Source organism: Neophocaena asiaeorientalis, unplaced genomic scaffold (assembly GCF_003031525.2).
Source record: "Neophocaena asiaeorientalis asiaeorientalis breed wild unplaced genomic scaffold, Neophocaena_asiaeorientalis_V1.1 scaffold449, whole genome shotgun sequence".
Taxonomy (NCBI): domain Eukaryota; kingdom Metazoa; phylum Chordata; class Mammalia; order Artiodactyla; family Phocoenidae; genus Neophocaena; species Neophocaena asiaeorientalis.
The window spans coordinates 3,653,100-3,666,785 of record NW_020175027.1 but is presented as its reverse complement, the minus strand read 5'-3'; the positions used below and the strand labels follow the sequence as shown (position 1 = coordinate 3,666,785).

Sequence of the window (13,686 nt, the reverse complement as noted above, 5' to 3'; positions counted from 1 at the left end):
AAATTTATTTACTCTATTTCAGACATTTTATTTTTCTTATTCTAACATTAGGCTCTGATAAGTACAAAAGGTTCACAAGTATAAAAACTTCTGTGTAACTCTGTGGTAGTTAAAAAACCCAAGAGAACAATTTTTTTTTTTTTTTTTTTTTTTTTTTGTGGTACACGGGCCTCTCACTGTTGTGGCCTCTCCTGTTGCAGAGCACAGGCTCCGGACGCGCAGGCTCAGCGGCCACGGCTCATGGGCCCAGCCGCTCCGCGGCATGTGGGATCTTCCTGGACCAGGGCACGAACCCGTGTCCCCTGCATCGGCAGGCAGACTCTCAACCACTGTGCCACCAGGGAAGCCCCCCAAACAATTTTTTAAGTTGGATGATATTCATCTTAAATATCTGAGGGACAGTCTTCCTCAAGTATGGCTGTAAAAAAGGTAAAAATTACTTCCTTGTGATTAAGTTAAAATTTTTGATGACTCTTTTCACTTGTTTCAGGAAATCTGTTTCTCAACATTTACTCTGGATGGATTCCTTACTTGTATTTTGCTCTAAAACCCAATTCCCTGTCTCTTCAGTGCTTCAATGACGACACCCTCATTTTCAGCCTGTGATACGCTGACCAAAGTAAGATTCTGACACCAGCTTCAGAAGCAAGAAAAGCCAGATTTAGATATATAGTTATTATCCTTTCCGATATTAAAAAAAAAAGGAATGCTGAAAAAGTGATGAATTTTTCATATTAGCATTAATTTATCTTCTTGCAAGGATTTAATTTTCATACATTGCATATATTTAATGAGCTTTTTTATTTTTTCAAAATACTAAAAAAAATTTTTTGTATGAAAAGATTAATTCTTCCTATCCCTAGGGTACTGAGTGAATAAAAATGACATCCTGGAACAGGGTAAGTCCGAGTTTATCTTTGTTTTCTTACCTAATAACCTGTTGGACACAGAGAACTGAGATCTCCAAGGACTTTGTTCAATAGCTCTAGGTATGGCTGAGATTAAAAAAACAAAAACAAAAACCTCATTTTATTTAGTCATAGGTAATACAAATATTGCCAGGATGTTGTAGACATGAAGACCAAACACTGGGAAGCCAAATCAGAAACTAACTCACAGCTTAGACTTTTTTTTCCTCTGCTTAATGAGAAATAAATTATCATTGTCATCATCCTCCAAACAGCGCTCCTTTTTCTTATGCCTGACCCTCCTGCCCTCTCTGGGCAGCCCGTCTTCACTTGGCTTGTGGTAATGCAATGAGTGGTGAAAGGGCTTGTAAGGCTTCTGGGTTTTGACAGTGCCAGGAGAAGAGTGGACTCTGGGGCCCCTGGGGTAGTCCTCATCCACTTCATGACACCTGTCAGCCTTCCTGTGCTTCTCACGCTCTCTGCTGGTCCTGTTCATGGCTTCTTTTTGGGTCTCTTTCTTTTCTTGAGGCCACGTGTTACTTCTCCATGAGGCACGGCTCTTCCTCATATCACAGTGGGGCCTCTTATCTGCTGCTTCCATATGAGGCCTCTTGAACTGCCTTGGAAAGTCCCCATTCTTCTGAAGTTCTGGAAAACATAAAGTATTTCTGCATATTCAGCAACTCCTTGCAGAGCTTTCATTGGTCTGTGAATAACTTAGCAGAGAGGGAAGCCAGACATTTAAATGCATTAATGATATGACATTCTAAAGAGTCCTTACTAAGGTAAAAAAAAAATCACTCACTAAAAACTCAATGGTTGTAGTTCTATATTTCTAAACATGGAAAACATCCAGAAATCCAATGATACTTATTTTGTTCAATACAGTTTAACTAGGTTCAACAAGGGAGACAGGGACCAGTGAGAGCAGTAATCATGTCAGCTTTGTGAAAAGTCACGTGTGACCAATTCAAGTTCCTGCAGTGATAAAGAGACAGCCCTTGATGATAAGGTGAAGCAAGATGTATAATGTGGCCTTTTGACAGTTTCATATGACATTTCAATTATACTCTGAAGATAAAGTCTGGCCACAGTGCTTATAGGTGGATGCCACACTGGACAGGAGATGATTATTCCTCCAGAGTAGAGATCACTGGCTTAGAGGCTGAGTGTGCACATGTGCACACACTTGTGTATCTAAGAGGTTTAAGTGCCAGATCTGATGTTATATTTTATCAGGACTTGGCACTCTTACTGTAAGCGTCTGATGGTAGTGATTCTGATGGGGTAAGTGGGAGATGAGGTTACGGTGAGGGATGAAAACTAAGGTCAACAGAACCTTGAAAGATTAAAGAAGTCACCAATAAAAAAAATGGGACAGAGTGCAAAGTAGTATACTTAGGGGACAAAACTGAATTCTAGAATATAGAGCAAAAGTAAGTATCCATAATTACTTATAGACTTCAGTATAAAATATAAAGTCCAATATAGTGAGCCTCAAAGTGGATCTGTGCCACAGAGTTGCTGATATAACTAATTAAAAAGGAGAACAAAGGATATTTCCCTGATTATAAAAGTTATAAATGCTCATTAAAGAAAAGTTGGGAAATACAGAAAAGTACAGAGAAAATAACAGAGAAACCATCCACAACCCTTTAATCCAGAGATGCCATTTTGGTGCATTTCTTTGTAATCTTTTAAAAATTTAGTTGTCTAATCATTATCTTCTTGTACTATAATTTCTCTACATAGAGAGATAAAATATGCAGAAGTTGAGAGATAATTCCTCTACTTTCCTCCAAAATTACTTTCTTCGTTTTGAAAGGACCTGAACTCAGAGAGAGTCTGGAAGAGAATAATGAAAAGGCCAAGGGTCAACAATGTATGAGTTAACTTGAAAAATATAGAACTATTTGGTCCTGAAAGCAAAAAAAATAACTTTGTAAACCACTGTGAAGCATACAGCAAGAAAGAAGAGTGGCAGAGAAAATAAGCCTAAATTATAAAATAATTTGGTGAGAAAGAACATTACGTTAGCAACAGCAAATAAAGAAATGGAGGGTGGCTGTGGATCTGGAGCTCTGTTCATAATGGTGGCCAATAAAAAATGACTTCTTTGGGGAAGCTCCAGGAATCACCTAGCAGGGCAAGCTTTTCTTTGCTTGAAAAATACTAGAGATATAAAGAGGGAGAACATAATTATTTGTCTAAAAGAAAAATCTCAAAGGAAGCTTTAAAAACTCTGCATGCATAAATGGATATAAGTATTTTCTGGACATTTTCTAAAATGATCATTATGTGAGAAAAATGTTCACGGTGAATAGATTAAAACACAGGATTTTGGAAGTGGGTGCTTGATTTCTGGAGATCAAGGAAGTTCCAGTTTCGGGCTTCCCTGGTGGCGCAGTGGTTAAGAATCCACTTGCCGATGCAGGGGACACGGGTTCGAGCCCTGGGCTGGGAAGATCTCACATGCTGTGGAGCAACTAAGCCCGTGCACCACAACTACTGAGCCTGCACTCTAGACCCCACGAGCCACAACTACTGAAGCCTGCGTGCCTAGAGCCTAAGCTCTGCAACAGGAAAAGCCACTGCAATGAGAAGCCCGCGCACCGCAACAAAGAGTAGCCCCCACTCGCCGCAACTAGAGAAAGCCCACGTGCAACAACAAAGACCCAACACAGCCAAAAATAAATAAATTAAATAAATAAATTTTTAAAAAAGAAAAGAAAAAAAGAAAGTTCCAGTTTCTATAGTAACTATTAAAAACATTTTCTGTCCTAACCAAAGGCCCACAAAGCAGTTTGCAAAGACAGTGCAAAAAAAGAAATTAAGGAACTATTGCAAAGGTGATTTAGTAAGAAATCTAGTAACATACCTTTCACTTTTCGTTTTATTCTCTGATCTCTCTCCCGGATTTCATATTTGTCATCATAGTAGTAGATGAATGGAGATGTTGGAAAGGTCTGGTTAAACATTCGTCTTTCTGTACATTCCTGCAAATTGTATTTGAAATTATGATGTCACAAGGTCACACTGTTCAGACAACTTTTTTTGTAAGATTATGGACCACTGTAATTAGTGACGAGCCCCCATTGCTGATACTCACACTGTGGCTGCAGGATGTGGTCTTGCTGCGACACTGGGAGGATCAGCCAAACACCCGATCATGCTTACATGCTAGTCTTTCAGGCTTGGATTTTCCTCCTTTATTTCTTTACCTACAAAACCCTTCTTATCTTCTTTAAATCTTCCCTGCCAACCCTCTCCCCCAGCAATGACTTGTTCCTCTGTTGCAGGGTTTATTTTATTTAAAATTATGTTTTATCAGCTCTTTGCTTGTCTGTCTCTTCTAACAGCCTTCCATCAAGTGTTTCTCCTTTTCTTCTTCTCTTCACATTTACACCCTCAATGTGGGGGTAAATTCTTAGCCCTTTACTCCTTTTCATCCACACAAGTAGTTTTTTGCAAGCTTATTTTAAGCCAACACTCACTGCTCACAAGGGCAGTGATTCTTATGGTGGGGAGCAGGGTGGTGGTGGGTTGTGCCTAGCTTGAAAATGTTCCTAGGTAATTCTGAAGGAAACCTCTCTTCTCTTTGCTCCCCCTACTCAAGAAGAGATCACTCCTCTCACTCACCCCAGGACAGCTCCCTACTCTCCTGACTCTGGCCTTCTGGTAGCTGCTACTTTCCAAATCCACATCCTTGGCCTGACCCACGTCCCATGTAGTAGGCTTTGTTTATCCTGGTCTGTGACACATATCCATTCAGCTTGTCTCAAACCAAATAATGTCTTTCATTTGAAAGAGGCTTCATTTTGGAACTTTCCGCTTCTGTCTTCTGCCATCTTGCCTAAAAGTTATTATAAACGTTCAGTGCTTCTTAGCTAGGTACTGAAGAAAATTAAACTACAAGTATCCCCTGCTTTTAAAAAGTTTGCTTTATACCGCTTCACTTTTATGAAAGACCTGTTTTCACTAGCAGAAAGAAATATGAAGAGGATTTTCACCTTTACAAGAAAAGGTGAAAAGTGAAAATAGTGTTTAGCACTTGTTTTGCAGCAACCATACAGAGACAGTGAGCACCCGGAGCAGTGAGAGTGGCACCACCAAGCTCCTCCCCCAGGAACTACACTCAGCATCTCGGCATCAAGCCACCATAGCTTTGAACTGTGTCTGTGAGCATCTGTGCTTTATCTCCATTTATTTTTTGCATTCGTTAGAAAGATGTGTTGTAAGGTAACTGCTGCTTTGCTTTACAGCTACTTTGGCTTAGGAAAGGTTTCACAGGAACGCTCTACTTTCAGATAATGGGGAAAATCTGTACCTCTTAGGAAGAAAGTATGTGAAATATCTGCATAGAATTCAGCTGATTTATCATAACTTTGTCATTATATACTCAACTTGTAATTCTTTTTTTTTCTTAACATCTTTATTGGAGTATAATTGCTTTATAATGGTGTGTTACTTTCTGCTTTATATCAAAGTGAATCAGCTATACATATACATACATCCCCATAACCCCTCCCTCTTGCATCTCCCTCTCACCCGCCCTATCCCACCCCTCTAGGTGGTCACAAAGCACCGAGCTGATCTCCCTGTGCTATGTGGCTGCTTCCCACTAGCTATCGATTTTACATTTGGTAGTGTATATATGTCCATGCCACTCTCTCACTTCGTCCCAGCTTACCATTCCCCTTCCCCGTGTCCTCAAGTCCATTCTCTACGTCTGCGTCTTTATTCCTGTCCTGCCCCTAGGTTCTTCAGAACCATTTTTTTCTTTTTTTAGATTTCATGTATATGTGTTAGCATACAGTATTTGTTTTTCTTTTTCTGACTTACTTCACTCTGTATGACAGACTCTAGGTCCATCCACCTCATTACAAATAACTCAATTTCGTTTCTTTTTATGGCTGAGTAATATTCCATTGTATATATGTACATCTTCTTTATCCATTCATCTGTCGATGGACACTTAGGTTGCTTCCATGTCCTGGCTATTGTAAATAGAGCTGCAATGAACATTGTGGTACATGACTCTTTTTGAATTACTATGCCTAGTAGTGGGATTGCTGGGTCATATGGTAGTTCTATTTGTAGTTTTTTAAGGAACCTCCATACTGCTTTCCATAGTGGCTGTATCCATTTACATTTCCACCAACAGAGCAAGAGGTCAACTTGTAATTCTAAGATACTTCACCAAACTGGCCACCATACACTTAGAAACATAATTTGTAGATTTTAAAAACTAGGAATCATTCTAAATATACACTTAAGTATAGAAAATAAAGTAATGGAAATCTGTACCTAACCATTTAGCTTTATCAAATCAACATTTACCCTTAATTTAGTTGTTTCCCCCTAAGCATTAATGATATAATGAGATCCTCTGTCTAACTCTCCTTCCCACTTCCCATTCATCTCCTTCCCTTTCCAGAAGCTTCCATGGTCTTAAAGTTGGTGCCTGCCATTCTCATGTTTTCATACTCTTACTATTAATAAATATTCCAATAAACAACAGTATAACTTTGAAGTGTTCAGATTTCACAAAAATGGTAACATTCTGTAGATATTTTGAAGTATTTTTAGGTTATAATAGTTTCACAGACTAAGGTGAGTGGTGTTCTTTGGATTATCTATCTGAATAAAGGTTTGGTAACACTTGACTACAAACCCACCTGGGTCTGGTATATTTTGGTGGGGAGAATTCTGATTATTAATTCAGTTTCTTTAGTGGTATTGGTTCATCTAAGTTTGTTCTTCAATCATTTTGATTAATTTATATTTTTGCAGAGAATTATTTGTTTTAGCTGCATTTTCAGATTTAACATTGAACTTTATTTTTTGTTTGTTTTTTGGCCACGCAGCATGCAGTATCTTAGTTCCCCCACCAGGGATCAAACCTGTACCCCCTGCAGTAGAAGCACAGAGTTTTAACCACTGGACAGCCAGGGAAGTCCCTAACACTGAACTTTATGAAGTTTATACAGTATTCTTTAAGTAAAAAATTATACTGTATTTTAAGCTATTTATACTTTTTCACTCATTGTTTATTTGTACCTTTTCCTCTTCTTCGAGCAGTTTTTCCAGAAGTCTCTTTTCTTTTGAAAAGAAAATGAACCAGCTTTTGGTTTTGATGATGCTATTAATCATGTTTTCTATTTCAGTAATTTTGGTTCTTATCTTTATAATTTCCTCCTTCCAACTATCTTCAGATTTAACCTGTTGTTGAGTTTCTGGATCTTTTTGGGCTTTTTTGGGTGTTGAAAGTTATAAGGCAAACCTATAGGGTAACATAAAGAATTGCTTTTATAAATCACTATCCATGGTGGCACCAAGTTTCCAGAAGAAATGATACCCATAAGAGATCTGGGGGCTTCCCTGGTGGCACAGTGGCTGAGAGTCCGCCTGCTAATGCAGGGGACACGGGTTCGTGCCTCGTGCCCCGGTCCGGGAAGATCCCATATGCTGCGGAGCGGCTGGGCCCATGAGCCATGGCCGCTGAACCTGCGCGTCCGAAGCCTGTGCTCCGCAACAGGAGAGGCCACAACATGAGAGGCCTGCGTATCGCAAAAAAAAAAAAAATTTGGGTCTAAGATTCTACTATGGTTTGAATGTTTGTGTATCCCCCCACCCAATTCATGTGTTGAAATCTAAACCCCAAGGTGATGGTATTAGGAGGTGGACCCTTTGGGAGGTGATTAGATCACAAGAGTGGAACTCTTGTAAAAGAGAAGCCACAGAGCTCTCTAGCCTCTTCCACCATGTGAGGACACAGCAAGAAAGTGCCATCTATGAGGAAGCAGTCCTCACAAGACACTGATTCTGCTCCATGGTTGTGGTGAGAAATAAATTCCTGTTGTTTATAAGCCACTCAGTCTATGGTAGTTTGTTTATAGCAGCCTGAAGAGACTAAGACAGATTCTATAGAATATTAAGAGCAAATTACAATTACAAAAAGGTACTAGAGCTCTTGATATATTCCCAGCGCCCCACTCATCCTGGAGTAGTCTCTTTACATGGTGAGTACTGTTTCCTATTGCAGTTTGCCTCATATGGAGCTGCTTATGATTGTCCCTGCCTCCCCAGTTACAGTGAGTGGAATTAGGGAAGGGCGATGCCACATTCCCCTTAGAGTATCTTTCACATGAAGAAGCTATTTATTAACATCTATAGAGCTGAAGTTCTGAAACTGAAGGGGAGGGGCCCTCAGACAGCTGTAACTACCTGCCCAGTCTCCTATTTGGATCCTATACAGTCTAGACTGATGTGGCTCTACAGAGCTATACAGTACTATAAACACTTTCCAAAGCTAAATGTAAATTATATTTTGATTATCCACATCGCTGGTCCCCTCCATTAGCACAGACAATTGATAGTTGGCTATATAATTTATCTACTATTCTGGATTAGCCACACCACTGATCTTCTTCATTAGTGTGGATAATCTAGAGTTCTTCATCTATGGCAGCAATGAGGCTGCCAAATTTGCTTTATGGTAAATTAAAAATTATCTAAATCTAGATTTCAGGGATAAGTTCCAAATGCTTTTAATATATTTCCTATCTACATTAACAGGAGTGACTAGTAAGCAGTATGTGTCCAACTCTAATTGTTTTTCCTTAATTGAACAAACATAAATGCTAAAATTATACCCTTTTGCTTTAAAGAGGTAAGCAAGCATAAAGTGTACATCTGTGTGATTAGTGTGGCAGTGGACTGCTTATGTGAATATGTTCGCTAAACAACATCTGAGTTTTGGCAACAAGGAGGAATACACAGAGCAGTAAAAGATCTAGAGATGATAATTTTGCAAAAACAAGGTATTCTCAAACTAGCTTTTCAGTGTGATTTCTATAGAAGTGAGGTAATTATACTGCAAGGTCCCTCCGTCTGTATCCCCATACTATGGATCTGATCACATTGGAAATACCAAATCAGTGCTGAGAACTCTCCCTGTACAACTTCTTTGCTTTGGAAATAAAGAAACTGGAGACCAGGGAGAAAAAATGGGTTGTTTTAAGTCACATGGTTAAGTCAGCAGTAGAGCAAAAATTAAAACTGAGGATCAGAGCTCCATCCTCTCTTTCATATTCTATCCCTTCACTCCACGGTCCTGCTGTCCCAATGTGGAAGAAAAACTCCATCTGTTGATGGACTCTGTCCCACACTTTTTCTTCTCCAGACTTTTTGTCTCTCCCCGTATCCTAGAGCTCTGTCCCCAAGGTCTGCACTGGTGAAGTGCCGTGGTCAGAACTCAACACGTGACCTGCAATACCATTCCATCCTACTGCTCACACCTCTATCCATTTTGTAGACTCCCTACCTCTGTGTGCTTTCCGCCTCCTGTCATCAGATCTGACTTGATATTAGTATATTTTGGTTTCTAGGCTATTAGAAGCCTATCTGGAGATTGGGAGTGTATTTCTCCATACAAATTTTCTACTTCTTGTGCCACTGCCTTTCCTCCTCTGTCTCAAGATTCCCAGAACATACGGGCTGTGAGTCTATTCTTATTGCATCCTGTCTCTGGGATGAGCTGTTGCTGTTTCATGCTTAATGAGATAACTGGCTAGGAGACTCACTCCCACCTCAGAGCAGCAAGTTTCTGCTTTGACACCTCAGTATCTAGAACACACAAAGTTTGGCCCTTTCAGTTAGGGTTAGGAAACATGCAGGTTGGATAGGGAATTGGGGCATTTGTGGGGTAGGCAGGATGGCTGATGATGCAGCACCTCTGTCTTTCCACTAGCGAGTGTCAGGGTTTGCAGGTGAGTGGTAAAGATTTAACTGAACACAGTACCGGGGAAAACCAGAGACATTGGAGAACTATATAGAAAATCTAAAAATCACGATTTGGCTGGGTCAAAGTACTAGTAATCCTAAGAACTCGTGAGAACTGTAACCATTCTATTGACTACTATGATTTGTCTGAATGATTCTATGAGCTGTATTTGTTTTAGACTAACATGCATGTAAACTTAAAACATTTAGAAGAATGTGCTCTGACAGATCTGTTACTCTGGTAGGGATAGAAGTAAATCAGTTGAAAATATATTAAGTCTTACTTCAAGATATTGGTTTATAAAAGAAATGTGTTCAGAATTACTCGGGCTCATCTTTCAGCAACCACTCCTGAACAACAGAACGCTTTATGCCCAAATTCCACTTAAACTTACATGTCCGTAATGGCCTTCTTGCCCGCAGTTGTAGCAATACACTAAGGCTGATTGTCCAGAAGGGGTCTTTGGCTTTTTGGGTGGTCCAGGTTTGGTCTGCAACATGAATATTTGTGAAGATTTAGTGAATGTCAGAAGAAAATTAAAACCTCATTCTTTCCAAAAGAACTTTAAAAATATATATATCCTCATGGTTTTTATTTATTTTTGGCTGCATTGGGTCTTCGTTGCTGCGCACGGTCTTTTCTCTAGTTGTGGCGAGCGGGGGCCACTCCTTGTTGCGGTGCGGGGCGTCTCTCCTGTTGCAGAGCACGGGCTCTAGGCGCGTGGGCTTCAGTAGTTGTGGTGTGCGGGCTTCAGTAGTTGTGGCTCGCAGGCTCTAGAGCATAGTTTCAAGTATCTGTGGCCCGCAGGCTTTGTTGCTCTGCGGCATGTGGGATCTTCCCGGACCAGGGCTCTTGCTAAAATTATACCCTTTTGCTTTAAAGAGGTAAGCAAGCATAAAGTGTACATCTGTGTGATTAGTGTGGCAGTGGACTGCTTATGTGAATATGTTCGCTAAACAACATCTGAGTTTTGGCAACAAGGAGGAATACACAGAGCAGTAAAAGATCTAGAGATGATAATTTTGCAAAAACAAGGTATTCTCAAACTAGCTTTTCAGTGTGATTTCTATAGAAGTGAGGTAATTATACTGCAAGGTCCCTCCGTCTGTATCCCCATACTATGGATCTGATCACATTGGAAATACCAAATCAGTGCTGAGAACTCTCCCTGTACAACTTCTTTGCTTTGGAAATAAAGAAACTGGAGACCAGGGAGAAAAAATGGGTTGTTTTAAGTCACATGGTTAAGTCAGCAGTAGAGCAAAAATTAAAACTGAGGATCAGAGCTCCATCCTCTCTTTCATATTCTATCCCTTCACTCCACGGTCCTGCTGTCCCAATGTGGAAGAAAAACTCCATCTGTTGATGGACTCTGTCCCACACTTTTTCTTCTCCAGACTTTTTGTCTCTCCCCGTATCCTAGAGCTCTGTCCCCAAGGTCTGCACTGGTGAAGTGCCGTGGTCAGAACTCAACACGTGACCTGCAATACCATTCCATCCTACTGCTCACACCTCTATCCATTTTGTAGACTCCCTACCTCTGTGTGCTTTCCGCCTCCTGTCATCAGATCTGACTTGATATTAGTATATTTTGGTTTCTAGGCTATTAGAAGCCTATCTGGAGATTGGGAGTGTATTTCTCCATACAAATTTTCTACTTCTTGTGCCACTGCCTTTCCTCCTCTGTCTCAAGATTCCCAGAACATACGGGCTGTGAGTCTATTCTTATTGCATCCTGTCTCTGGGATGAGCTGTTGCTGTTTCATGCTTAATGAGATAACTGGCTAGGAGACTCACTCCCACCTCAGAGCAGCAAGTTTCTGCTTTGACACCTCAGTATCTAGAACACACAAAGTTTGGCCCTTTCAGTTAGGGTTAGGAAACATGCAGGTTGGATAGGGAATTGGGGCATTTGTGGGGTAGGCAGGATGGCTGATGATGCAGCACCTCTGTCTTTCCACTAGCGAGTGTCAGGGTTTGCAGGTGAGTGGTAAAGATTTAACTGAACACAGTACCGGGGAAAACCAGAGACATTGGAGAACTATATAGAAAATCTAAAAATCACGATTTGGCTGGGTCAAAGTACTAGTAATCCTAAGAACTCGTGAGAACTGTAACCATTCTATTGACTACTATGATTTGTCTGAATGATTCTATGAGCTGTATTTGTTTTAGACTAACATGCATGTAAACTTAAAACATTTAGAAGAATGTGCTCTGACAGATCTGTTACTCTGGTAGGGATAGAAGTAAATCAGTTGAAAATATATTAAGTCTTACTTCAAGATATTGGTTTATAAAAGAAATGTGTTCAGAATTACTCGGGCTCATCTTTCAGCAACCACTCCTGAACAACAGAACGCTTTATGCCCAAATTCCACTTAAACTTACATGTCCGTAATGGCCTTCTTGCCCGCAGTTGTAGCAATACACTAAGGCTGATTGTCCAGAAGGGGTCTTTGGCTTTTTGGGTGGTCCAGGTTTGGTCTGCAACATGAATATTTGTGAAGATTTAGTGAATGTCAGAAGAAAATTAAAACCTCATTCTTTCCAAAAGAACTTTAAAAATATATATATCCTCATGGTTTTTATTTATTTTTGGCTGCATTGGGTCTTCGTTGCTGCGCACGGTCTTTTCTCTAGTTGTGGCGAGCGGGGGCCACTCCTTGTTGCGGTGCGGGGCGTCTCTCCTGTTGCAGAGCACGGGCTCTAGGCGCGTGGGCTTCAGTAGTTGTGGTGTGCGGGCTTCAGTAGTTGTGGCTCGCAGGCTCTAGAGCATAGTTTCAAGTATCTGTGGCCCGCAGGCTTTGTTGCTCTGCGGCATGTGGGATCTTCCCGGACCAGGGCTCGAACACGTGTCCTGGGACTTCCCTGGTAGCGCAGTGGGTAAGAATCCGCCTGCTAAGGCAGGGGACACGGATTCGAGCCCTGATCCGGTAAGATCCCACATGCCACAGAGCAACTAAGCCTGTGCGTCACAGATACTTGAGTCTGTGCTCTAGAGCCCGCAGGCCACAACTGAGCCCACATGCCACAACTACTGAAGCCCATGTGCCCTAGAGCCCGTGTGCCACAACTACTGAGCCCATGTGCCACAACTACTGAAGCCCATGTGCCCTAGAGCCCGTGTGCCACAACTACTGAGCCCATGTGCCACAACTACTGAAGCCCATGTGCCCTAGAGCCCGTGTGCCACAACTACTGAGCCCATGTGCCACAACTACTGAAGCCCATGTGCTCTAGGGCCCACGTGCTGCAACTACTTAGCCCGCGCACCTAGAGCCCGTGTTCTGCAACAAGAGAAGCCACTGCAATGAGAAACCTGTGCACTGCAACAAAGAGTACCCCTGCTTGCCACAACTAGAGAAAGCCTGCGTGCAGGAACAAAGACCCAATGCAGCCAAAAAAATAATAATAATAATAAATAAATAAATAAAATTAAAAGAAGAAAAGAAATACTGCCTCCTACAGTTTAGTGTGGAGACCCCATATTCAGATGGTTCTGTGTATTGAAGTGTGTAACATAACAGTTCTTTTATTCTTAACATCAATGTGTGCTTTCCTCACCTTCCTCACTCCTCATTCCATTCCGCATTGTGCCCAATACTGTGTTACGTATTAGGTATCTCAGAGAATAAAAGCCCTGTAGAACATGACAGACATAAAAATAGATGACAACAATGTAAGCACAGTGATAGAACCGTGTACAAGGTATTAATGGAGTGAAAAGGAGGACCCATCATTGGATGGGTAAGGAACTCAGGTAAAGTTTCCCTTGAAATATAAAAAATTTAAATTTACTCTAAAAGAATTAGATGTAAATTTGTAAATTTGTAATTTTGTACAAATTTCCATTTGTAAATCAAATGGAAAATTTTAGGTAGAGGGTAAAGAGAAATTAGGATGCTTTTCAGGTTTCTAACTTGGGTAAACTGGCGAGCAATAGTGTCAACAACTGATTCAGAAAAGGTAGGAAAAGAAGGCAGAGTCAAT

At 40.8% G+C, this 13,686-nt stretch overlaps 1 protein-coding gene across 3 annotated transcripts in view; it reads right to left on the bottom strand.

Annotated features, from left to right (window-relative positions):
• Window positions 1–785: 785 nt before the first annotated feature.
• The window catches only part of ZCCHC7 (zinc finger CCHC-type containing 7), a 239,797-nt gene continuing 226,896 nt past the window's right edge, over window positions 786–13,686 (bottom strand). For 2 of the 3 annotated variants that reach the window (XM_024763059.1, XM_024763060.1), the window contains exons 7-9: window positions 12,085–12,180; window positions 3,787–3,904; window positions 1,114–1,556 (exon numbers count right to left, since the gene is read on the bottom strand). In XM_024763059.1, the coding sequence (XP_024618827.1) occupies window positions 1,114–1,556; window positions 3,787–3,904; window positions 12,085–12,180 (657 nt within the window). Of the gene's footprint in view, window positions 1,557–3,786; window positions 3,905–12,084; window positions 12,181–13,686 lie in introns of all 3 variants that reach the window. The other variant, XM_024763061.1, reaches the window with a different exon arrangement.